This window comes from Haliotis rubra, unplaced genomic scaffold (genome assembly GCF_003918875.1).
Source record: "Haliotis rubra isolate DU_JTF1 unplaced genomic scaffold, ASM391887v1 Scf292, whole genome shotgun sequence".
In the NCBI taxonomy this organism is placed as follows: domain Eukaryota; kingdom Metazoa; phylum Mollusca; class Gastropoda; order Lepetellida; family Haliotidae; genus Haliotis; species Haliotis rubra.
Window position 1 is genome coordinate 956,906 of NW_025766960.1, and position 26,495 is coordinate 983,400.

The window sequence follows — 26,495 nt, forward strand, 5'->3', positions numbered from 1 at the left end:
ATAGTACATGGAGTAAGCAGATATATAAACATGGCAGGTATATAGTACATGGAGTAAGCAGATATATAAACATGGTAGGTATATAGTACATGGAGTAAGCAGATATATAAACATGGGTATAGGTATATAGTACATGGAGTAAGCAGATATATAAACATGGCAGGTATATAGTACATGGAGTAAGCAGATATATAAACATGGCAGGTATATAGTACATGGAGTAAGCAGATATATATAAACATGGCGGGTATATAGTACATGGAGTAAGCAGATATATATAAACATGGCAGGTATATAGTACATGGAGTAAGAGATATATAAACATGGGGGTATATAGTACATGGAGTAAGCAGATATATAAACATGGGAGTATATAGTACATGGAGTAAGCAGATATATAAACATGGCGAGGTATATAGTACATGGAGTAAGCAGATATATAAACATGGTAGGTATATAGTACATGGAGTAAGCAGATATATAAACATGGCAGGTATATAGTACATGGAGTAAGCAGATATATAAACATGGCAGGTATATAGTACATGGAGTAAGCAGATATATAAACATGAGCAGGTATATAGTACATGGAGTAAAGCAGATATATAAACATGGCAGGTATATAGTACATGGAGTAAGCAGTATATAAACATGGGGTATAACATGGCAGGTATATAGTACATGGAGTTAGCAGATATATAAACATGGCAGGTATATAGTACATGGAGTAAGCAGATATATAAACATGGCAGGTATATAGTACATGGAGTAAGCAGATATATAAACATGGCAGGTATATAGTACATGGAGTAAGCAGATATATAAACATGGCAGGTATATAGTACATGGAGTAAGCAGATATATATAAACATGGTAGGTATATAGTACATGGAGTAAGCAGATATATAAACATGGGAGGTATATAGTACATGGAGTAAGCAGATATATAAACATGGGAGGTATATAGTACATGGAGTAAGCAGATATATATTCACGGCAGGTGTATAATAGTACATGGAGTAAGCAGATATATAAACATGGCAGGTTTATAGTACATGGAGTAAGCAGATATATAAGCATGCTAAGTGTATAGTACATGGAGTAAGCAGATATATAAACATGGCAGATATATAGTACATAGAGTAAGCAGATATATAAACATGGTAGGTGTATAGTACATGGAGTAAGCAGATATATACACATGGGGGGTATATAGTACATGGAGTAAGCCAATATGTTTATACGGTATCTCCTTACCCCATGTGTCATACACACAATATGTTTATACAATATCTGCATACCCCATGGGTCATGCACCCAATGTGTCAATACAATATCTGCTTACCCCATGTGTCATACACCCAATATGTTTATACGGTATCTGCTTACCCCATGTGTCATACACCCAATATGTTTATACAATATCAGCTTACCCCATGCGTCATACACCCAATATGTTTATACAATATCTGTTTACCCCATGTATCATACACCCAATATGTTTATACAATATCTGCTTACCTCATGTGTCATACACCCAATATGTTTATACAATATCTACTTACCCCATGTATCATACACCCAATATGTTTATACAATATCTGTTTACCCCATGTGTCATACAGCCCAATGCGTTATTACAATATTTGCTTAACCCATGTACCATACACCCAATATGTTTATACGGTATCTGCTTACCACATATGTGTCATACACTCAATATGTTTATACAATATCTGCTTACCCCATGGGTCATACACCCAATATGTTTATACAATATCTCCTTACCCCTGTGTCATACACCCAATATGTTTATACAATATCTGTTTACCCCATGTGACATACACCCAATATGTTTATACGGTATCTGTTTACCCCATGTGTCAGATATATAAACATGGCAGGTATATAGTACATGGAGTAAGCAGATATATACACATGACAGGTATATAGTACATGGAGTAAGCAGATATATAAACATGGCAGGTATATAGTACATGGAGTAAGCAGATATATAAACATGGCAAGGTATATAGTACATGGAGTAAGCAGATATATACACATGGCAGGTATATAGTACATGGAGTAAGCAGATATATAAACATGGTAGGTATGTATATAGTACATGGATTGAGCAGATATATAAACATGGCAGGTATATAGTACATGGAGTAAGCAGATATATAGACATGACAGGTATATAGTACATGGAGTAAGCAGATGGGATATAGACATGACAGGTATATAGTACATGGAGTAAGCAGATATATAAGCATGTTAGGTGTATAGTACATGGAGTAAGCAGATATATACACATGGCAGGTATATAGTACATGGAGTAAGCAGATATATAAACATGGGAGGTATATAGTACATGGTGTAAGCAGATATATAAACATGGCAGGTATATAGTACATGGAGTAAGCAGATATATAACATGGTAGGTGTATAGTACATAAGTAAGCAGATATATAAGCATGTTAGGTGTATAGTACATGGCAGTAAGACAGACAGGTATATAGTACATGGCAGATATATAAGGTATATAGTACATGGAGTAAGCAGAGGTATATAGTACATGGAGTAAGCAGATATATAAGCATGTTAGGTGTATAGTACATGTAAGCAGATATATAAACATAGCAGGTATATAGTACATGGAGTAAGCAGATATATAAACATGTTAGGTATATAGTACATGGAGTAAGCAGATATATAAGCATGGTAGGTGTATAGTACATGGAGTAAGCAGATATATAAACATGGCAGGTATATAGTACATGGAGTAAGCAGATATATAAACATGGCAGGTATATAGTACATGGAGTAAGCAGATATATAAGCATGGTAGGTGTATAGTACATGGAGTAAGCAGATATATAAACATGTGCATGGCATGGGTAAGCAGATATATAATCATGGTACATGGAGTAAGCAGATATATAAACATGGTAGGTGTATAGTACATGGAGTAGCATGGAGTATTCAGAAACATGAACATGCGGTAAATAGTACAGATATATATGGTACAGATAATATAAACAGGTATATAGTACATGGAGTAAGCAGATATATGAACATGGTTAGGTGTATAGTACATGGTGTAAGCAGTTATATATACAGTTAAGCATGTATATAGTAAATGGTACATGGATTAAAACACATGTTAGGTATATAGTACATGGAGTGTATTCAGAAACAGATATGGTAGGTATATAGTACATGAGTGTAAGCAGTATAAACATGGTAGGTATATAGTACATGGAGTAAGCAGATATATAAACATGGCAGGTATATAGTACATGGGTAAGCAGATATATAAACATGGCAGGTATATAGTACATGGAGTAAGCAGATATATATAAACATGGCAGGTATATAATACATGGAGTAAGCAGATATATAAACAGATATATAAACATGGGAGGTATATAGTACATGGAGTAAGCAGATATATAAACATGGTAGGTATATAGTACATGGAGTAAGCAGATATATAAACATGGGAGGTATATAGTACATGGAGTAAAAGCAGATATATAAACATGGCAGGTATATAGTACATGGAGTAAGCAGATATATAAACATGGCAGGTATATAGTACATGGAGTAAGCAGATATATAAACATGGCGAGGTATATAGTACATGGAGTAAGCAGATATATAAACATGGCAGGTATATAGTACATGGAGTAAGCAGATATATAAACATGGCAGGTATATAGTACATGGAGTAAGCAGATATATAAACATGGTAAGTATATAGTACATGGAGTAAGCAGAAATATAAATATGGTAGGTGTATAGTACATGGAGTAAGCAGATATATAAACGTCGCAGGTATATAGTACATGGAGTAAGCAGAAATATAAGCATGGCAGGTATATATTACGTTGAGTAAGGAGATATATAAGCATGTTAGGTGTATAGTACATGGAGTAAGCAGAGATATACACATGGCAGGTATATAGTACATGGAGTAAGCAGAAATATAAGCATTGTAGGTATACAGCTCATGGAGTAAGCAGATATATAAACATGGGAGGTATATAGTACATGGAATAAGCAGATATATAAACATGGCAGGTATATAGTACTTGGGGCAAGCGGATATCGTATAAGCGTATTAAGTGTATGATACATGGGGTAAGCAGATACTGTATAAAAATATCAGTTGTATGATACATTGAGTAAGCAGATACAGTATAAACATACTGGATGTATGATACATTGGGTAAGCAGATACTGTATAAACATATCAGTTGTATGATACATGTGGTAAGCAGATACCTTATAAACATATTGGGTGTATGACACATGGGGTAAGCAGATATTGTATAAACATATTGGGTGTATGACACATGGGGTAAGCAGATATCGTATAAACATATTGGGTGTATGATACATGGGGTAAGCAGATATTGTATAAACATATTGGGTGTATGACACAGGGGGTAAGGAGATATTGTATAAACATATTAGATTGCAGATATCGTATAAACATATTGGAGTGTATGACACATGGGGTAGGCGGATATTGTATAAACATATTGGGTGTATGCCACATGGGGTAAGCAGATATTGTATAAACATATTGGGTGTATGATACATGGGGTAAACAGATATTGTATAAACATATTGGGTGTATGACACATGGGTAAGCAGATAGTGTATAAACATATTGGGTGTATGACACATGGGGTAAGCAGATACTGTATAAACATATTGGGTGTATGACACATGGGGTAAGCAGATATGTATAAACATATTGGGTGTATGACACATGGGGTAAGCAGATACTGTATAAACATATTGGGTGTATGACACATGGGGTAAGCAGATATTGTATAAACATATTGGGTGTATGACACATGGGGTAAGCAGATATCGTATAAACATATTGGGTGTATGACACATGGGGTAAACAGATACTGTATAAACATATTGGGTGTATGACACATGGGGTAAGCAGATACCGTATAAACATATTGGGTGTATGACACATGAGGGTAAGCACATGGTATAGATATCGTATAAACATATTGGGTGTATGACACATGGGGTAAGCAGATACCGTATAAACATATTGGGTGTATGACACATGGGGTAAGCAGATATTGTATAGGCATATTGGGTGTATGACACATGGGGTAAGCAGATACCGTATTAACATATTGGGTGTATGACACATGGGGTAAGCAGATATTGTATAGGCATATTGGGTGTATGACACATGGGGTAAGCAGATACGTATAAACATATAAACATATTGGGTGTATGACATACATGGGGTAAGCCTGGGGTAAGCAGATACCGTATAAACATATTGGGTGTATGACACATGGGTTAAGCAGATATTGTATTAACACATTGGGTGAATGACACATGGGGTAAGCAGATACCGTATAAACATATTGGGTGTATGACACATGGGGTAAGCAGATATTGTATAAACATATTGGGTGTATGACACATTGGGTAAGTAGATATTGTATTAACATATTGGGTGTATGACACATGGGGTAAGCAGATATTGTATTAACACATTGGGTGTATGACACATGGGGTACGAAGATATTGTATATCTATGTCCATAACGTATTGGGAGTATGAGACTTGGGGTATAGTATAAACATGTTGGATATATGACACATTGGTTCAGCTGGTGCTGTACAAGTGTCTGGACTCATCTGCACTCAATGACACGCCTGACTGGAGTGTGAGAGTTCAGAAAACGAGAAAAATTGTTGGAATGGGTAAAATGCGCAGAAAAGATCTAAAAAATACCAAACTGAAATGAAGGTGTGTTGACAAGTTATACAAGCACTGACAAACTTGTTGGGCGCGACGTTATCTCCGTCTTCTCCACCTCGTTCAAAGACCATCAACGCATTCCTCATTTTCCCTCCAGAGAGAGGTAGAGTCAAATAACAAGAATGTTTTCCTGAGTATATTGACCCGTGAAGATCCGGGTTAGAATGAGCCTTCAGTATCCCATGCTTGTCGTAAGAGGCGACTAACGGGATCGGGTGGTCAGGCTCGCTGGCTTGGTTGACACATGTCATCGGTTCCCAATTGCGCAGATCGATGCTCATGCTGTTGATCACTGGATTGTCTGGTCCAGAGTCGATTATTTACAGACCGCCGCCATATAGCTGGAATATTGCTGAGTGCGGCGTAAAACTAAACTCACTCACTCGTGAATATATACAGTCAAACACCGTTGTATCGATCTTTCGGTTGTGTCGAAGTGAACGTTTGGTCCCTGCGTAGTTTGTATTTAGGAATCATTTTGCGGCTGTGTCGAACATTGGATATCGCGAAGTATACTCATGCCAATAATGGTTGTCACCCCCTTCAATTTTTTTAATTGGAGAGGGTGTGTAGTGGGGGTGTGAGGTGTGTGTGGGGTTGGGGTGGGGAGGGTGACAACCATTATTGGCATGAGTATATTTACGTAGATCCCTTCAGCTTCAACACAATGGTGTATAACTGTATTCGGCTAACCTGAAGATGACAACTCACACGAGTGAGTGAGTGTATCTATAATGAACCAGTATGAACCCGAATCTAGGAATGATAACAGTACGGAATGTTACTTGAGGCCGCTGTCTGGAAATCTTCAGCATTATCATGGCTGTCTGTCAATGATGGTAGCTGAACTGGAGTGAGTGTGTGAGTGAGTATAGCTTTACGCCGCTTTTAACAATATTCATGCAGTATCCAGCGTGGGTCACCAGACATGGGCTTCACACCTCCCCTTGCGGCGATTACACAGAATGGTAAAGTGAGTGAGTGAGCTTAGTTTTACGCCGCACTCAGCAATATTCCAGATATATGCTGGTGGTCTGTAAATAATCGAGTCTGGACCAGACAATTCAGTGGTCAATATCATGAGCATCTAACTGTGCAATTGGGACACGATGACATGTGTCAACCAAGTCAGCGAGCCTGACCCCCGATCCCGTTAGTCGCTTCTTAAGACAAGTATGTGCTACTGAAGATCGATTCTAACCCGGAGACGGCGGGTAGACGTATTACCAGTTGTATATTTCTATGCAGAGAAATATGGTGCTTCGTGCAACAAAAATGAAAGAAACATGTTTTAAAGTAACTTGGAAAAGTACTGATATACTCCGATTGATCCACATGCTGTAGTTGATTCGGAAGATTATGTATATACATAGGCTTGTTGTTATTGAATATGTATCCACGTGGACTAGTTAGATGTAGCCAACTGCTGCACCGTCAACATAAAACCCTCTGTCCAAACACAGACCTGCATTACTAGGCCAAACAGAGTTGTGAGGCGTGCGCGGTGAGGGCATGAATACGAGTGTAAATATAGTATGTTGTATACAGGCTAGCTATTATTTACTGTGTCAGGGTGAGTTGAGACTAAATAATAACACAGCTTTTGGACAGAGAGAGAGAGAGAGAGAGAGAGAGAGAGAGAGAGAGAGAGAGAGAGAGAGAGAGAGAGAGAGAGAGAGAGAGAGAGAGAGAGAGAGAGAGAGAGAGAGAGAGAGAGAGAGAGAGAGAGAGAGAGAGAGAGACGGATGTGTGGAAGTGTGGAAGGACATAGATCTACATAAAAAGCTAGACTAATGTTTTCTTCTTAAAACATTCCATCATCATATACAGCTATCTATACCGATATTGCATATCATAGATAGATTCTCAGGGAAGGTGACAAATGACCGAAACACTTACAGCATCACGCACAGAAACAGGAATGTTTACACAGAGATATACTGTCCCAAGAAGACACGCAGTTTACTACAAATATAAACAGAACGTTTTGCTTAATTCATAAACTAAGTCCAGTGCAAACTTCCACAAGCCACAGCTACAGATCTTACACAACCAAGACAAGCCGTACGGTCACACTTATGTCAGCACCGCATTGCAGCTCAAGGCACAATAAGCATAAGTTTATATATATACATATATACTCCCATAAAGATAGAACCATTTTTTATTGATTTTATGCAGTCATGAAAAGCGAGGATGGTCTATTTTTTTGTATTAATGATGCTCTTGTGGTGTCAAATTGGCACTGGCGATTTAATTTCAGGGTATTTATTGTTACATAGATAATATGTTATGAATAAATATGACGTTATTTAGCAGTACCTCTGTTTTGTTATCACAACCAAGGAGACTCAAATCTCACAACATGGTCGTTACAGTAAGGAGAAAATATATCAAGGCAAGTTATAAATGTATATCAGGCTGCTTCTATGTACAGTATGCTGACTAAAACTACATTGACACGAGATATTGTGCAAAGTCGAGGATGTGACACAAGTCCTGAAATATACCCACTATTTATCTCTATAAATCTAAAAAATATATTTATCTCACAGGAAAAAAAGGCACATAGAGATTTTCCTTGCGGCAGACCCTGCATAGTTTTACCACTCAGTTTTTGTAATAATTGTCGGCACCAGTCTCAACGTTTTCATTATCAGTGGCGCAGACGGATGAAAGCTATGACTTGATATGACAAATAACTTAATTGTGTCCCTTAGCTGTGACAGCATCCGCTGATACTGGATTTCTAATCAAAGATTCGGTCTGAGTATCATGGATGCTTTCTCAGCACCATGTCAGTTCTCGTTTTGTTTCATTAAAGTGATATTTGTCTCAGATCTATGTCAATTGTTTTTTTCTGTCTGTCTTATGTACTTTTAATACGCAATACTCACTCACATTTAATGTTTACGACTTGGAGCCCAAGTAATCTAAACGAAATATAGGCGTAATGAGTTTCAGGCAGAGTGAGTGAGTTTGTGAAAAAATATATGTAGTTTTGTAGTTTTTTGTAGAATATGTAGGCAGAATATGTAGGCAAAATATGTAGGCAGAATATGAAGGCAAAAAAAGGTAGACAGGATAGATTGAAGGCAGAGTGAATCCTACAGGCACCATGACAGGACAAGAACATGATATAGAGTGGTTGAGACTGACATTTGGATAAATGTCATCTATTCAGTCCAGGTTGTGCCTCAGAAAGTAGGGCAACCCTTACGTGTACAGTTCGTTTATTTATAGTTACCTCCAATCGGGCTATGATTTATAGCCAGCGACCCACAGTCTCCATTGTCAACGTTTAAATGATATCTGTGATTTGGCAACGGTTGCCATATCGAAGGAATCAAAGCCATTGAATTCATAACTGACTTTTATTGAATGTAATATACACGACTACACAACAGTATCTGCCGAGTGGCAGCTATTACTACTTACTATTAAGGCTACATTGACGGTAGCAATGTTTACTATCGACATCAACAAAAACAGAGAATACAGCGGGAATGCGATAGAAGTCATATTAAACATATTTCAGAATTAATACCAATCCTGCCTCGTCGCGTCGTCATTTAGTTTAAGTAGGATCTAACTTTGGGGTGTAACTATGGGGCAATATAAATATTGCATACATATTAAGGATATACGAGACACCCACCTATGTCTAGACGTAATCGTGAATTTTCAGTATGGCTAAGATAAAATATTAAGATAATGTCCATAATACGGTCTCGTAACTTTTTTATTGTTTCATTGGTACATATTTCATACTGTTCTCGTTTCGATTATGTCTACGATTTGGTCTTCTACATGTACGTATCTCATACTATTTTCGTGTTAATCATGTCGTGTTAATACCATATATCTGATAAGATCCGAAAAGACCCGGGTTAGAATTAGTCTTCAGCAACCCCATGCTTGTCGTTAAGGCAACTAACAGGATCTGATCGTCAGGGTTGCTATCCCAGTTGCGTAAGTCGATGCTCATGATATCAGTCACTGGATTATGTGGTCCAGACTCGAATCTTTACAGACTGTAGTTATGTAGCTGGAACATTGCAGAGCGCAGCGTAACACAACAAACAAACAAACATGTAGCATAATATTTTCATTTTTATCCTGTCCGTGATAAGGTGTAGTATTGTGTCTATCTCATATTATGTGCAAGCACATTGATATAAATTTTAATATTTCTACTTATATTTTTATAAAGATGAGAATTGTATTCATATAAAAGCTAATATTAAATCAACTTGAAGACAATAACCATACAGTCATAATAATAGTTTTCGGGGGAGAAAAACAACAACAACAACAACAACAACAACAACAACGACGACGACTACTCAATGCCATTTAGAAAGTGGTCAAATGTAGCATATGTTATATTTGTGATTACACTTTCTCAGTAATGTATAGATTCTAGTACTTTTGTTTTGGTTGAGTCCCATCCGGGATTCGAACCCACACACTCAGAGTCAGGCACCTAATCAACTGCACACAATGTCAACCCAACAAAGTACTAGAATCTGTACTTTACTAAACAAGTGTAATCACAAATATAGCATGTGCATCAACAACATCAACAACATCATCACAACAGCAACAACAATACCATCATCATCAACAACAATCAACAACAATACCATCATCATCAACAACAAACAATACAACAATCATCATCATTACATCATCAACAACATCACCATCATCATCAACAACAACAACAATATCATCATCATCATCAACATCATCAACAACAACAATATCATCATCAACACCAACATCATCATCAACAACACCAACAATATCATCATCATCATCAACAACACCAACAATATCATCATCATCAACAACACCAACAATATCCTCATCAACAACATCAACAACAACAGGTATTCCAACGGGTTGTTTGAAGAAGACGGTAGGAATTTTATCACAGACAATAGCGGAGGTTGTAATGACCATGCCTCATTTTCTACCCGTCCAGTCGGAAAAAGTAAAATCTTTTATTTGTTTGAAAGCCACTGGCCCACGTACAGAGAAAGTACATATTACAGTTATACGTGACTTCGTTATAATTTACATTAAACTATTAGAGTATCTATAAATCAAGTCTCATTTCATAACTGTGAGGTAGATAGTTATTCAGTTTTCTCGGTAACCTCACATTGTTCAAAGACAGAGGAAAGTTATACATATTCGGGTTATAAAATACATCCTTTGCAGATAGAAGCGTCACATGTTCTCGATATCTCCCAGCAAGTGACTCAGAACGATCGATGTTACACCACGAACCTGTTACAATCATAACCATAACGAATCATTCGAGATCACATCTTTTAACATTTAAACCCCAAGTATCACGTGTCGACATATCAGATACGGAGAGTGTGTTGACAATGACATCACTGGAGAAAAAAAGATATAAGATGGTTAAAAATATTATTATCTAAATACAATGAAATGCCTTTATGTGACATTGTAAGAATGTAGTCTCAATGAATGTGGTCTCGAGGAGAGGTGAGCAGAATTGAGGATTACTGTGGCTTTCACGATAACTGGAAGGTCCAGGTTAGAATATTGATCTTCAGTAACCTATGCTTGTCGTTAGAGGTGACTAACGGGATCGGGTGGTCAGGCTCGCTGACTTGGTTGACACATGTCATCGCATCCCAATTGCGCAGATTGATGTTCATGCTGTTGATCACTGGATTGTCTGGTCCAGACTAAATTATTTACAGACCGCCGACATATAGCTGGAATATTGCTGAGTGCGGCGTAAAACTAAACTCACTCACTCACGACAACTGAGTGAGTGAGTGAGTATGGCTTTACGCCGCTTTTAGCAACATTCCAGCAATATCACGGCGGGAGGACACAAGAAATGGGCTTCACACATTGTACCCATGTGGGGAATCGAACCTGGATCTTCGGCGTGACGCGCGGACGCTTTAACCACTAGGCTATCCTACCACCAACTGTACAACAGAAGTAGACACGATCAATTAAGAAATATCAGTGCATAGTGTATGTTTATTCAATGAAGAATCTTACATTTTAAGTGTTTAGATTGCATTAGTTATTTCTAATATACATTCCAGACTAATCATTTTTTGATGTTTTGCGAGATGCCATCAGCAAGAACGTTCCTATCAAACTGTTAATTCTGCCTCATAGCCCCTGAACCACATTATCTTACTTTCCCCAAACATTAAACAAAGTCTAAATTTTCTTCGAGTTCAGGCTGAATCTCTCATCTCACTGGGACGCCTTTTAAATTTAAATGGAGAAATCAAAATTATATTTTTCAGAAACTATGTATGAGTCTACATGCTGTTACTTTATTTATAAAACCCACAACAGATCAATCACCGGCTACCGATTTTCTGTTTCTTGGTTCGTTAATTTGTTTATTTACATATTGTCTAACGCTGCACTTCAATCCAGTGATTGGTAATCGATTTCCGCAAACTGGTTATCGAGACTTTGTACTATGCATACATATATGTATCATAGACAACACATATGTTTAGCTTAAGGTCGATACAAAAATGAGAACACTGCACGAGAAGGATAAGGAAACGAAAAGAATATGGATGACACGAGAGCGACGGGCGTGTCTCTCAGGTCACGCAGAGTCACAAAGGCCATTTGTTCCTCTTTCCATCAACGTGTTTAAGACCTGCACGACTTAAGGTTCTCAACCACCTAATGTTGTTTTAAACCTTAATCGTCCAACAGCTAATTGTGCAATCCATGCCCGCTATCGTATTATCGACCTGAAACACAAATATGTTCATCTCCGTTCAAGCATACAAACGACAGGTTGAGGCTTGGCGGTGCCTTACAACATACAGACTGCTGGAGGCAGTGTCATCAATTATCACAGCAGCTGCATCAACTAAATCCAGATCAACGATTACAATTTTATAATGAACCCTGAACTCGGAAAAGAAGCACACGGTAGCACACGTGGGAAGGGTTCCCGATTGATCTGACATACTGGCTTACATTCATGTGATTTGTTGACAGTGCGTGTCTTGTGTATAAACAATCATTTATGATATTTCATCTGGCAGTCACATGTTGTGACATACGTCTGTAAGTCTGCTACTTAAAGTAATACTACTTATACCGGCGGCCAGGTCACACACGTTAGTACGTGATGCTGACGGAGACATGTCACGCAAACTGTGACACGGGGTAAGGCTGGCAAAGAACGGGGTCGCCCGGCAGTCATATTTACCATAAGTGGAGTTTACTTGCAACAATCACGTTCAATCGAGCGTGACGCTCACACTTATCACAGGTGGTTATCGAAGACTCATGCTCTGTTACCTATCGACAGTGACGTCACGGTCACGTGGTAAGCGTGACGGGAAGTGACAAATGAGTCTGTAAACTCCGCTGTAGCGCTGTCAACAGAGCCAGGCTGGATTCGGCTGATTGACCGAGGGCCGTGAGAAAGCAACGCGGCTGGCTTTGTCTCGTCGGTGTTTTCGCTACCTGTTCAGCATCTTCTAGTTACCTGACCCCCTCCCCCGTGTGTCCTGGGGGTGACCCGTGGTCTCAAGGTGTGGGTGGATGTCAATCGGCAACATTGTCTGAAGTTTCTGCGACTTGGAAAAGTGTTGTGACTTTCTCTACCTGTTCGGTGTGACACAGCAGTGGCGGAGGTGACTCGGGGTTTATACAGGACCTCTCCGACTCTCGGACTATATCTTGATAACAGACGCAGCAGCAGTAGCTGAAGATGAGGAAGCACGGTCGTGGATGGAGTGTGGCTTTCACACTACTGGTTCTGATCCTACATGTAAGTAACCAACCGTACCACTGATAATACATACAGATACAGTCACTGTCCGTTATGTCAATATTCCGACTGTCCTGGGATGTTTTTTGTCCTCATTCGGAAGATGGCGATTTGGGGATGGAGATAATGGATATGTAACTATACCATTGCTGTTGTTAATGGGTTCGTTTTTCTTTTAAATGATCTTCCTGAACAATTTGTGTGTGTGTGTGTGTGCGTGTGTGTGTGTGTGTGTGTGAGAGAGAGAGAGAGAGAGAGAGAGAGAGAGAGAGAGAGAGAGAGAGAGAGAGAGAGAGAGAGAGAGAGAGAGAGAGAGAATCCGTGTGTGAGTGCCTGTGTGTGTACGTGTGTGTTTTGGGTGTTGAATTACAGGCAGGTGCACATGTAAATATGTTAAGATACGGTAACCCTTGACTATAAGCATATAAAAAGATAATATTTATTTAGGGTTAACTTCGTTTGCCCTAGAGGTATGAGCGGAAATCTTTCCCAGATGACAGATGTAGCGATAGAACTTAGAAGGTAGCACTTAAAGATCTCAATAATAGGCTTTACTACGTCTTGGCTGTCAGTAAGAAGAAAGCGTCTTTGATGCGAGAAATTATGGAGCAGGTTTATGTATATTGATAGGTTCTGAACGTCGTATTTAGATTTTAGGGTAAGCATTCAGCAATACTCATTGAAGAAACGCAGTGAGCCGTGAAGACTAGATTAACTGTGTGAGGTAGATGTGTATAGTGAGCTGTTATGGAGAGACTTAGTACTTACAGATGATGTTGATAAGTTGGTTACCCAGTGGGCTATCTATACTTTTATAGATTGTTGTCATGGGTTGGGGGTGATGAGGTGAGACAGGGTCACGTGTGATATGACAGAATGTGTGCTTGCGATGGAAAGGTGTTTTTGTGTGAAAGAAGAGGACTTTTGTGTGATGGGCTAGGTGTATGTGTGATGGAACTGAGATGTTTATGTGATGTTACAAGGTGTACATGTGTGTGTGATGTGACAGGGATGTTTATGTGATGTTACAAGGTGTATGTGTAACAGAACAGGATGTTTATGTGATGTGACAGGGATGTTTATGTGATGTTACAAGGCGTGTGTGTGATGTGACAGGGATGTTTATGTGAGGTTACAAGGTGTGTGTGTAACAGAACAGGATGTATGTGTGATGTAACATTGTGTGTGTTTGTGATGGTGAAATGTGAATGTGTGAAAGAGCAGGACTTTAGTGTGATGGGGCAAGGTGAATGTGTGATGCAACAGGGATGTTTGTGTGATGTCAATTAATTAAAATACACCAGGAAGTGAGTATTGGGGTTTCATTCGCGAGTCGCCATGTCTCCTATTTCTCTGATGTCAATATGGCGTCTAATCCAAAGAATAACTGTACCCCACATATCCACCTAAACCCTCAGTATAGGGTAAGGGTTAAATGAGGATGCCACCAGTTGCTCCTGTCTGCTGGGATCAGCAACAGGGGTCATGTTTTGTAAGTCAGACCTTTACCCACACTGACCCCGGTATACACGTCCTTCATCTTGCATGTGCTTGTTCAGATCTTTCAATCAACGTTGACAAAGAAACAGTCTGAATAGAAACACAAAATACCAATGAGAACTTATAGGTTTAAGTGGGTCAACCATGGCCAAATTGGCCTCTCTTTGAGGGTGAGGGATAGACCCCGAGGGCAGAGCTTTCATTGATGATGAAAAGTCGACGTTGTATGTAGGTGAGATATAGTCCCCGGGGTGGGGCGATGTTGACATACATTCGAAAGTAAAGTGGAACACTCTTGGGAGAAATGATGCTGATAAAAACGTTTTTAAGCTTTTATTTCAATTATGAATAAGTTATAAGTGACATTGTGTATTATCGGAGCGGTGGTAGTTTCTTGAAATGGATTTAGGGGTGATATCTACATAGTAATTTACGTGTATATACCTTATGACCCCCGCCAAATGAATATTTATAACGACTATTGTATAACTGCATTAAATAACTGTTTGTATTGTAGAAGTTGTTGGTGAGTGAGTGTGTGAGTTTAGTTATACGCCGCACTCAGCAATATTCCAGCTATATGGCGGCGGTCAGAAGTTGGTGGTAAACAGGAACACATACAGCTTTAAGGATAACAATCTGGATCAGAGAAGCTATTATCAATGAATTTGTAGACGTTCTTAGTATGAAGTATCTTATTATTTTGCAGTTCAATATATTGGAGGGCGGTGGGTAGCCTAGTGGTTAAAGCGTTCGCTCGTCACGCCGAAGACCCGGGTTCGATTCCCCACATGGGTACAATGTGTGAAGCCCATTTCTTGTGTCCCCCGCCGTGATATTGCTGGAATATTGCTAAAAGCGGCGTAAACCCATACTCGCTCAATCAATATACTGGTTTTAAGAACATACGACCATTATCACATACATATATGTATGTCATACAGTTCTAGTACATTGCACTTACACATTTCCAGTTTAATTTTAAATTCACTACACATATAATTTGACAGTTCTGAAGACTTTGTAAAGTAATGTTTTGTATAGTTGGCTTGGTCCTTTGTTGAAATACAAAGGGTATGCGCATTGGCATACAGAGGACATACGAATACAACGCCCATTTCATCTTCTGGGCATTTCTAGTACGAACAGAGGGAGTCTTTATGACATACATTACATTTAACTTTATCTGTTTTGAACAACAAATATATTTTCCCCTTATAAATTTCAGCCTGACGTTTTTGTAATTAAGTACATCAAAAGTTAGGACATTCTTATTATCAGTATCAGAATTTTATTACTATACGTTTACAAAGTTTGTTTACCATGTTGTTATTTCGATTTTGCTTGAAAATGTATAATGTTATGAAGACTCCGCTTTGGTGCAGCCACATCGACATTGTTTTGGACTGATGTACGCCAATCATTATTTATGAATAGAACACAATTAAAACAGAATATCCAGCTCGGTTTAAGACTTCGTGTCCTCAGGGAAACCCGAATAACCGTATAGATAAGGAGGTTATATTTAGTTTGGACGTATAGCTCTCCCAATCCACGTTTTTCGTTACAACATCCATTCGAAGTCAACGACTTGTGCCGAACGCCCTGTTGAATAACGCCTCCTTGTTGACTCACACAGAACGTGATGGGGTAACTAATGCTTTCAAAAGAAGTGGGTGTTGTTGAATCACTGCTGTGGTTTTCTCACCAGCACGGTAGGATAAACAAGTCAACTTGACAGGTACATGTCACATTCATATTGCTGTACGCCCCCTCTTCTCCCGAACCCACCCGGCCTCTGACTGACTGATGCAATATTCCAGCTATATCACGGCGGGGGACACCACAAATGGGCTTCACACATTGAACGCTTTAACCACCAGGCTACCCCACGGCCCGACTGATGATGATGATGATAATGATGATGATGATGTGATACTGACGATGATGATGATGATGTGATAATAACGATGGTGATGATGTGATAATAACGATGATGATGATGATGATGATGATGATGATGATGATGATGATGATGATGATGATATTTCGTAAGGTTCCATTCTACAATCATTCCTAATGTATATTTTAAGAACAAAATGCCTTAATCGCTCAAACTCCTTCAGTAGCGTCTCTGACTTATATTTGCTACACAGATATCTCATCTCAAGTGCTTTACAAAGTAACATTTTCAGCTAGAGTTGTCCTGCTGACATTAATATGTCAAGATTTTATTTAAAAAAGACACACTTTTTTTCGCTATCTATAAAACTCAAATGCCAGTTGATGGATCAGCTGGAGATACGCTTCAGCAGTAAACCATGATTGATCGGTTGAAGCATCACCAGGTTACATCCACCTGACAGCTATCGCTCAGTAGATGTTTAACACAAAACGAACATGAGACAGAAGTAAACTAAAACTACCAATTAAACCTTACGGAACATGTACATTGTCATTTTATTTCCTCCTTGGAACCTGAAAAATTCCATTTTTATATTTAGCAATTATCTTACAAAGTAGGGAATTCCGAGAAAGGTGTGCACGTGTGAACTTACGCCCTCATCACAAAATCTGTCTTGAAATTCTGAATTTGGGCATTTGAAAGGGTAATCCCCGTTAGATAAAAGCATTATTTACATGAATCCTCATTGCATTTAGCATCCTGGTCATGAAACTATATCTCACAGATAAATGACGCGCATATATCACGCAAGTAAGTATAACACGCAAGTGCAACACGCAAGTACATCACGCAAGTACAACACACAAGTAAATCACTCAAATTCAACACACAAGTATATCAATCAAATTCAACACGCAAGTACAACACACAAGTACATCACGCAAGTGCAACACGCAAGTACATCACGCAAGTACAACACGCAAGTACAACACACAAGTACATCACTCAAATTCAACACATAAGTATATCACTAAAAATTCAACACGCAAGTACAACACGCAAGTACATCACGCAAGTGCAACACGCAAGTACATCACTCAAATTCAACACGCAAGTACAACACACAAGTACATCACGCAAGTGCAACACGCAAGTACATCACTCAAATTCAACACGCAAGTACAACACACAAGTACATCACGCAAGTACAACACACAAGTACATCACGCAAGTACAACAGACAAGTACATCACGCAAGTACAACAGACAAGTACATCACGCAAGTGCAACGCACAATTACATCACTCAAATTCAACACGCAAGCGCAACAACACACAAGTACATCACGCAAATACAACACTCAAGTACAACACACAAGTACATCACGCAAGTACAACACACAAGTATATCACGCAAGTACACCACGGTTTAAGACTTCGTGTCCTCAGGGAAACCCGAATAACCGTATAGATAAGGAGGTTATATTTAGTTTGGACGTATAGCTCTCCCAATCCACGTTTTTCGTTACAACATCCATTCGAAGTCAACGACTTGTGCCGAACGCCCTGTTGAATAACACCTCCTTGTTGACTCACACAGAACGTGATGGGGTAACGAATGCTTTCAGTAGAAGTGGGTGTTGTTGAATCACTGCTGTGGTTTTCTCACCAGCACGGTAGGATAAACAAGTCAACATGACAGGTACATGTCACATTCATATTGCTGTACGCCCCCTCTTCTCCCGAACCCACCCGGCCTCTGACTGACTGATGCAATATTCCAGCTATATCACGGCGGGGGACACCACAAATGGGCTTCACACATTGAACGCTTTAACCACCAGGCTACCCCACGGCCCGACTGATGATGATGATGATAATGATGATGATGATTGTGACAATAACGATGATGATGATGATGTGATAATAACGATGGTGATGAAGATGATGATGATGATGATGTGATACTGACGATGATGATGATGATGTGATAATAACGATGATGATGATGTGATAATAACGATGATGATGATGATGATGATGATGATGATGATGATGATGATGATGATGATATTTCGTAAGGTTCCATTCTACAATCATTCCTAATGTATATTTTAAGAACAAAATGCCTTAATCGCTCAAACTCCTTCAGTAGCGTCTCTGACTTATATTTGCTACACAGATATCTCATCTCAAGTGCTTTACAAAGTAACATTTTCAGCTAGAGTTGTCCTGCTGACATTAATATGTCAAGATTTTATTTAAAAAAGACACACTTTTTTCGCTATCTATAAAACTCAAATGCCAGTTGATGGATCAGCTGGAGATACGCTTCAGCAGTAAACCATGATTGATCGGTTGAAGCATCACCAGGTTACATCCACCTGACAGCTATCGCTCAGTAGATGTTTAACACAAAACGAACATGAGACAGAAGTAAACTAAAACTACCAATTAAACCTTACGGAACATGTACATTGTCATTTTATTTCCTCCTTGGAACCTGGAAAATTCCATTTTATATTTAGCAATTATCTTACAAAGTAGGGAATTCCGAGAAAGGTGTGCACGTGTGAACTTACGCCCTCATCACAAAATCTGTCTTGAAATTCTGAATTTGGGCATTTGAAAGGGTAATCCCCGTTAGATAAAAGCATTATTTACATGAATCCTCATTGCATTTAGCATCCTGGTCATGAAACTATATCTCACAGATAAATGACGCGCATATATCACGCAAGTAAGTATAACACGCAAGTACAACACACAAGTACATCACGCAAATTACAACACGCAAGTAAATCACTCAAATTCAACACGCAATTATATCAATCAAATTCAACACGCAAGTACAACACACAAGTACATCACGCAAGTGCAACACGCAAGTACATCACGCAAGTACAACACGCAAGTACAACACACAAGTACATCACTCAAATTCAACACATAAGTATATCACTCAAAATTCAACACGCAAATTTGCAACACGCAAGTACACAATTCAAACGTACAGTACATCACGCAAGTACAACACACAAGTACATCACGCAAGTACAACAGACAAGTACATCACGCAAGTACAACAGACAAGTACATCACGCAAGTGCAACGCACAAGTACATCACTCAAATTCAACACGCAAGTACAACACACAAGTACATCACGCAAATACAACACACAAGTATATCACGCAAGTACATCACGCAAGTACATCACTCAAGTACAACACTCAAGTACAACACTCAAGTACAACACACAAGTACATCACGCAAGTACAACACACAAGTATATCACGCAAGTACACCACCAGGTGTATATAATGCTGTAATCAACAGTTGAGTAAAAGCACAAGTGACGTACACGAGTCTGCCCCCGACTCCGAGTTCACGTCAAGGTATACATAGCCCGCGGATATATGACAAACACACTCATGTCCACCGTCATCGAGATCTGGTGTGGCGTGTGTAGGTAATGCCCCGAGACAGAGATTTAGACACGAACATAAAATACGGGGCAACCTACACACCTACATATGAGATGGTTATGATTATGGAGTAGTTACCTCATGGTCGTTATGCAGTTTAAGCCAATCGATCACGTTCCAGGAAGTTTTTAATCAGGGTGTTTATTTATATAAGAATAAGAATGTCATGATATAAATTATACATATTTTATAACTGAAGATTAATGACGATAATGTTGATATTGACAACATATTTTACAGATTGCATTTTTTCTTGGTGTTTAACAACAATCTACTTGTCAGGGGAGACCAGATTTACATGATCACACAATTGGATATCACTACAGCAAAGAGAATTTGGAACTGGATTTCCAAGTACTACACGTGTTCACATTAAATGGGAACGAAAAAACAACAAGTGTTTCCACCGAATGAATGAATGAATTTATTTAGCATCACTTGCTCGATAACGGTGTTAGAACCTACACCGAAACGTCGGTCTCACAGCAATCAAGAAGTTGTTCATCCCTATATTGTTATCCTTCCTTATTGCTCCAACTTCTAAATGCCACTCAAAGAACTTGAATTTATTAAAGTTTCCTCCAGAATTTACATCCGAAGATTTACAATATCCCTGCTGTTACTCTGAGGAAATACATGGTGCTAGTATGTACATACTAAACGTTCAGGGGTTAATACGTTACGCAAGATTAAACAAAAAGAATAACAAATTCGATAAGCTGATTAAGCCACGATACAGGAAGAAGATTACATATTACATACAATATAGACAGTGTAAGAACAAGGAAATAACCACGTATCGCCGTATCGTGTTGAGTTACGTAATACACAAATAGAAACATTACTTCCCCTACAGAGTGTGTAGCTTATCATTCTGTTAATATGGCGTGTAAAGAATCGTTTCAATAAATCAGTAGTACCAGCAAAGAATGTTTTCTGGAACTGATGTCAGTAAATTCTTTCCTCCCTCGGTTCAGGGAAACAGTATACCGACCATAATTTACACCTAACACCTGCACGCGTAACCATGGAGCGTTAAAAAATGAATGAATAGACCACCAGCTGATATTGGCAAACAAACAATGACAAGAAAACTTATATTCTTGTGAGTTGAACACGTGTTGCATGATATTGAATCACTTGGGAGAATCCACAAAATCGTTATACAATCATACAATTCGTTATATATGAACGTACTCCACTGTACTAATAAAGTGATATTGGTTACACTATGCAAATCCCAGTTCTGGTTGTTCCCTGTCGCGAGGGGGGCCGTGGGGTAGCCTAATGGTTAAAGCGTTTGCTCGTCACGCCGAAGACCCGGGTTCGATTCCCCACATGGGTACAATGTGTGAAGGTAATCTCTGGTGTCCCCCGTCGTGATATTGCTGGAATATTGCTAAAAGCGGCGTCAAACTAAACTCACTCACTCACTCACTCCCCGCTGTGAGTTTGCTGGACTATTTTTAAAAGCGGCGTACAAACCAAATCACTCACTCACTCAAAAAATAATTATTTTTAAGAGACATGAGCAAGTCCAGCATGCATAGAGAGTTGAGGAAAATACTACAAAGCACGAGTTAGTATGGGATAACAGTAAAAAAGTCACTATTATAATCGATACAGAACGACATTTCCTGGTTTCAAAACTAAATCAAGATCTGACTGGTCTCTATGTTAAAACCCATGTAACTGAATTTCCCATGGTCTTTATATTTCCTTATTGAAATGGTTTTACCAATAAACACGTTCTGGAAACACATAGGGAATTCCAAACGTATTGAAATAACTGACTGCCACACTCTAGCGATTACAGTACACGTGGTACTAAAAATAGCTCTTGTTGATTGCAAAACAAAGACCAACTCTGTCGCAAGTACAATTGTTTCTTTGTGAATCGGAACCGTATCGAAACACTGCACCCTTCAAGAAGAAGCATATGAGTCATTAATCAGGACTGTCACTCACATGCAACTGCATTTGCAGCCCAGGTGTTCTTAAACTGTCGACCCTTAAAATACCACGTGATCACGCTGGTCCAGCTTGTATACAGGTTATATTTCGTAGGCTGTTAGGTTGGCGTCAGGTCTTCAATGTACTGGTGATGAATAGCGTTTGGATGAAAAAATCAGGGAAAGATTGACGTGTCCTATTACTGCTAGACTGGGCTGATAGCAGTGAATCTGATGACACCTAATCACTATCTCTAGCTGCAATACAGCTCCCACCGACGCCCTTTTTAAAGTGGTTTTGACTTTTATCGTCTTGAAATTAATGTTTTTACTATTATGTCTCACAGCCGCAATTAGTGACAATTACTGAACATTAAAATCAGCTTTATTTATACAAGAAACAGGGACTACACAAAAACGACAGCAAATATAATTTGTATCTCATCCATGCAACAATTAGCAATAACCAAACTAAAATCAGTTAAACCAGTTATATAGTTCTCAGCTATCACGGTCCTCAGCACTAGAGGCCAGATTACATAATAAAATATTTTACCAACCGGAATGGGCACTTTAACAAATTTAACAGCACAAATGCATTTAAATCACAATAGATCCTATCACCATTTTTCCTGGTACATAGGCTATATATAAAGCTGACGGAGGAACTTCAATGCCCCACCAGTGCAAGGCTAGTCGTATATATTTCTGTGTTTCCCTTCTCCCGCCGTTCTGAATTTATATTCCGACGTAAATAATGAAACTTTTCACCGTGAAAATTTATGCCCTGATGAAAAAATTCTCCCCTTGTAATTCTCAAAGGAGTCACCAGGATCATTCGTCGTTTCCGAAGCAAAACGACTCAATATTGATAATTTAATTTGAAGACTGTTACCAAATGAACTAAATTTTAGAATTTCATAAAAATACACAGTTAGTGAAAAGCATATATTTCTTAACTCATTTTTGTTGCCCGGCGGCTCTCGTGCTGGTTGAAGTTTTAGATGAGAAACAGTAAAAGATACGGAGGGCCTAACAACCATCAGTCAATGCACTGGGGTTGACACTGCAGTCTTTCTCTGGTCAGGTGAAAGGTTGGCCCGTGTTAAACGCTTGTAGTTAAACGTGATCGCTGTCACTCGAGGGTAATGGGCGCTTTAGTTAAAATGTACAATTGCCAGTGGAAACTCGAGGGAAAGAAATGTTTAAAGTTCGGTAAATTGCTTTACTTTTCATGAAGTACAAGCATTAGAGAATCTGTTACCAAATATTCAGCACTCAGGCACAAACAATTACCTTGAGACAGCTGTTTATACTATTGTACCCTGAAGACACCCAAGTCATAATGACCAGCTGCCTTTCTAACAGCAATACATTGATATTTTCAAAAATAGCAGAATAAGATAGACAGTTTTGCATGTCATTTGTGTGGAATAGCAATCTCAACATCTGGGTGTGCACTTTATTATTTCAGATCTTTTTATACTGGGTATGAAGGGAAATGCCATTGTTAAAATTGATACGCTTTCTCAATGATAGAGATAAACATATTTGCTGCGTTTCATATTTGGTTATCACCTGTCACTGTGATGCTGTATCGTCAGGCAATAATCACACATGGTGGTCACAACGATCCCAACAGTCATCTGCGTAACAACTCATTCTATTTTTGAGTGACGTAAATTACACAATTTCGTTAATTTTAATACAAATAAACAACACCAAATGACAAAAGGTGCAACCCTTGAATACTTTTATTTAGAATTTTTTCTTCCAAATTGACAACTAATTAATAAAACCAACAACTTATGGTTAACATTATCACGAACATTAGACACAGATCAAAATACCTCTGTGACGTTAATTACCTGTCAACAACTTAAATGGACATTAATGATACTATGATAAGCAAGGAGCACAGCAGAATAAGCAGAACTCGCGAAGAACGTTTGACGTATGAACTTATAAAACTTTGAAACTGCAACATGAACTTCATCTTTAAAAACGTCCAGGAACTGTCATCCATAACATAAATTACACATTTACATTATCAACGCACTGGCGAATAGTTTGTTCATCAGTGACACTCAGCTTGAACATTCTACGGCTTTTACCCATTGGCACTGGATTTTCTTGTAGTATGTAGAGAATGTTGTGTTGTTCCACCCATATCTCGTCAGCTTTTCCTGGCCACTTGTATGTGCTTAGTTGCTTGGATGCTTGTTCCATGAATGTGATGAACACCTCATTGTCCTCGTTATGTTGGTGACTTTGCCAATATATGATTCACTGCATACAGAGCACAGACGTAATCATCAACGGACAGAACTTTATCCTTGTGTGCTTGAACTGGCACTGCATTAGCCTCGGCAACATTTTCGTCAAGAGCTTGAACTGACTCATGTATCATCTCGACATTCCTGTTTTTGGTGACATTAGATCCTGTCCCATTAGATCCTGAATCAGACTCTCCGTTTGATGCTTGTGTAGATCTCTGCATCTTCTGTGTCTTGAAGAGAGGCTGAACATTCCATCCACAGGCTGTGCTGACCTTAAATCCCACCACCTCAAAACATTCCGAACACGTACACGTCATTTCTCGTGTCATCAGGTTACCTGGACTATTAGGAACACTTGAGACAGAGTGAAGCTTCAATGTCCACTTGACTGGATTAACATCCTTCTGTCGGGATTGAACAAGCGTAGTTGCCAGGTCAAAACCATCTCTTTCTATGTAGAAATATGAGATCTTACTTGAAGTTGATTTTGACCACTGGTAGAAGTCGTAGGCACTCTGAATGTTAGTTTTTGTGTGTTGACAGCGTTGTCTGCCATACGTTTGGCCGGACCTCCAATCCCATCACAAGCACCTTTACCATGGCCGGACTCAAAATACTGCCATGATCCTCTGCATCCAAAGAGTGTCTGATGACGAGCTATGACATCAAATGCACTTCTGTTTCTGTACTGAGCCGTAGCCGAATCGGTCCAGTAATGCACATGAGTGACATTTGGGCAAATAGATTTTACATCTTCAATGAGTTTTTGGAGGATAGCAAATACCATTGAAAAGTTGTGTTGTAAGACAGAAGAGACATAAACATTGCTCTTGTGCTGCAGTTCTCCATTGTCATCCCGGTAGTAGATAACAGCAGGGTGTAGAGTGACCATTTCCTGATTCCAATAGGCGGACTGTACCTCGTCCATACTCTGTCAACTGTAATTTTCAGCGAAGTCCATCTGGACCAAAACATGTTGCTGATGAAGGTTATCTTTCATGTTTCGGAACTCCTTAAACTGGTTCTTCACCCGCTTAACAGTTTCTGTAACTTCTATGAAGTGTTGTTTCATTTGGGGTAGAAATTCCGCTTTTGGGATGTGTACATCAATTATCTTCATTCTCTGCTTTCCGTCCTCAGTTGTTACTTTCCTCCATTCCATAATGATCACTGTAGTGATATCATCATCAAGGCCAGTGAGCATATCAGTGATGTCAGCTTCAGTATAAGTTTCAACAAACTTGTCTGTAGTCTCTTTGTCTCTCTGCTTGAGATTAAGCCATAATATCTGCAACAGTTGACCACAGTTCAAGCAACAATGTATAAAGTCCATCATTTAACATAATGTCACTTTCCAAACCCTGTGGAATCTCTCAGAAATCCCAAATAAAGTAATGTAATTTACGTTGTAAGTTACGTTATCAGTAAATAGAAGTCTTTATAAATGCATTATTGTGAATCGCATGCAATGGCATCACTACTTTGAACAGTTTCCCAATAGCCATTTGTTTAAGAATAAACATGCATGTTTTTAAGTATTATCATGATACCAAGTGTGCAGTTTTACAAGTGTTATATAAAGACCTACATCAACAAATTATCGAACACTGAACATGGTTCTTGTTACATCTTTAAATTAAAACCCCTCCGACTCAATCACGGGTTTACTGCTTTGTTACTTGATAGGAAACCATATATTTCAATATTCAGCTTACTGTATACACCAGTGATTTATACAGAAA

General features: G+C 38.8%; 1 protein-coding gene across 1 annotated transcript in view; it reads left to right on the top strand.

Annotated features, from left to right (window-relative positions):
• Positions 1 to 13,194: 13,194 nt before the first annotated feature.
• The window catches only part of LOC124282107 (neurogenic locus protein delta-like), a 42,409-nt gene continuing 29,108 nt past the window's right edge, over positions 13,195 to 26,495 (top strand). Inside the window, exon 1 of the mRNA XM_046718077.1 lies at positions 13,195 to 13,630. Within this exon, the coding sequence (XP_046574033.1) occupies positions 13,571 to 13,630 (60 nt within the window). The 5' untranslated portion in view covers positions 13,195 to 13,570. The remainder of the gene's footprint in view (positions 13,631 to 26,495) is intronic.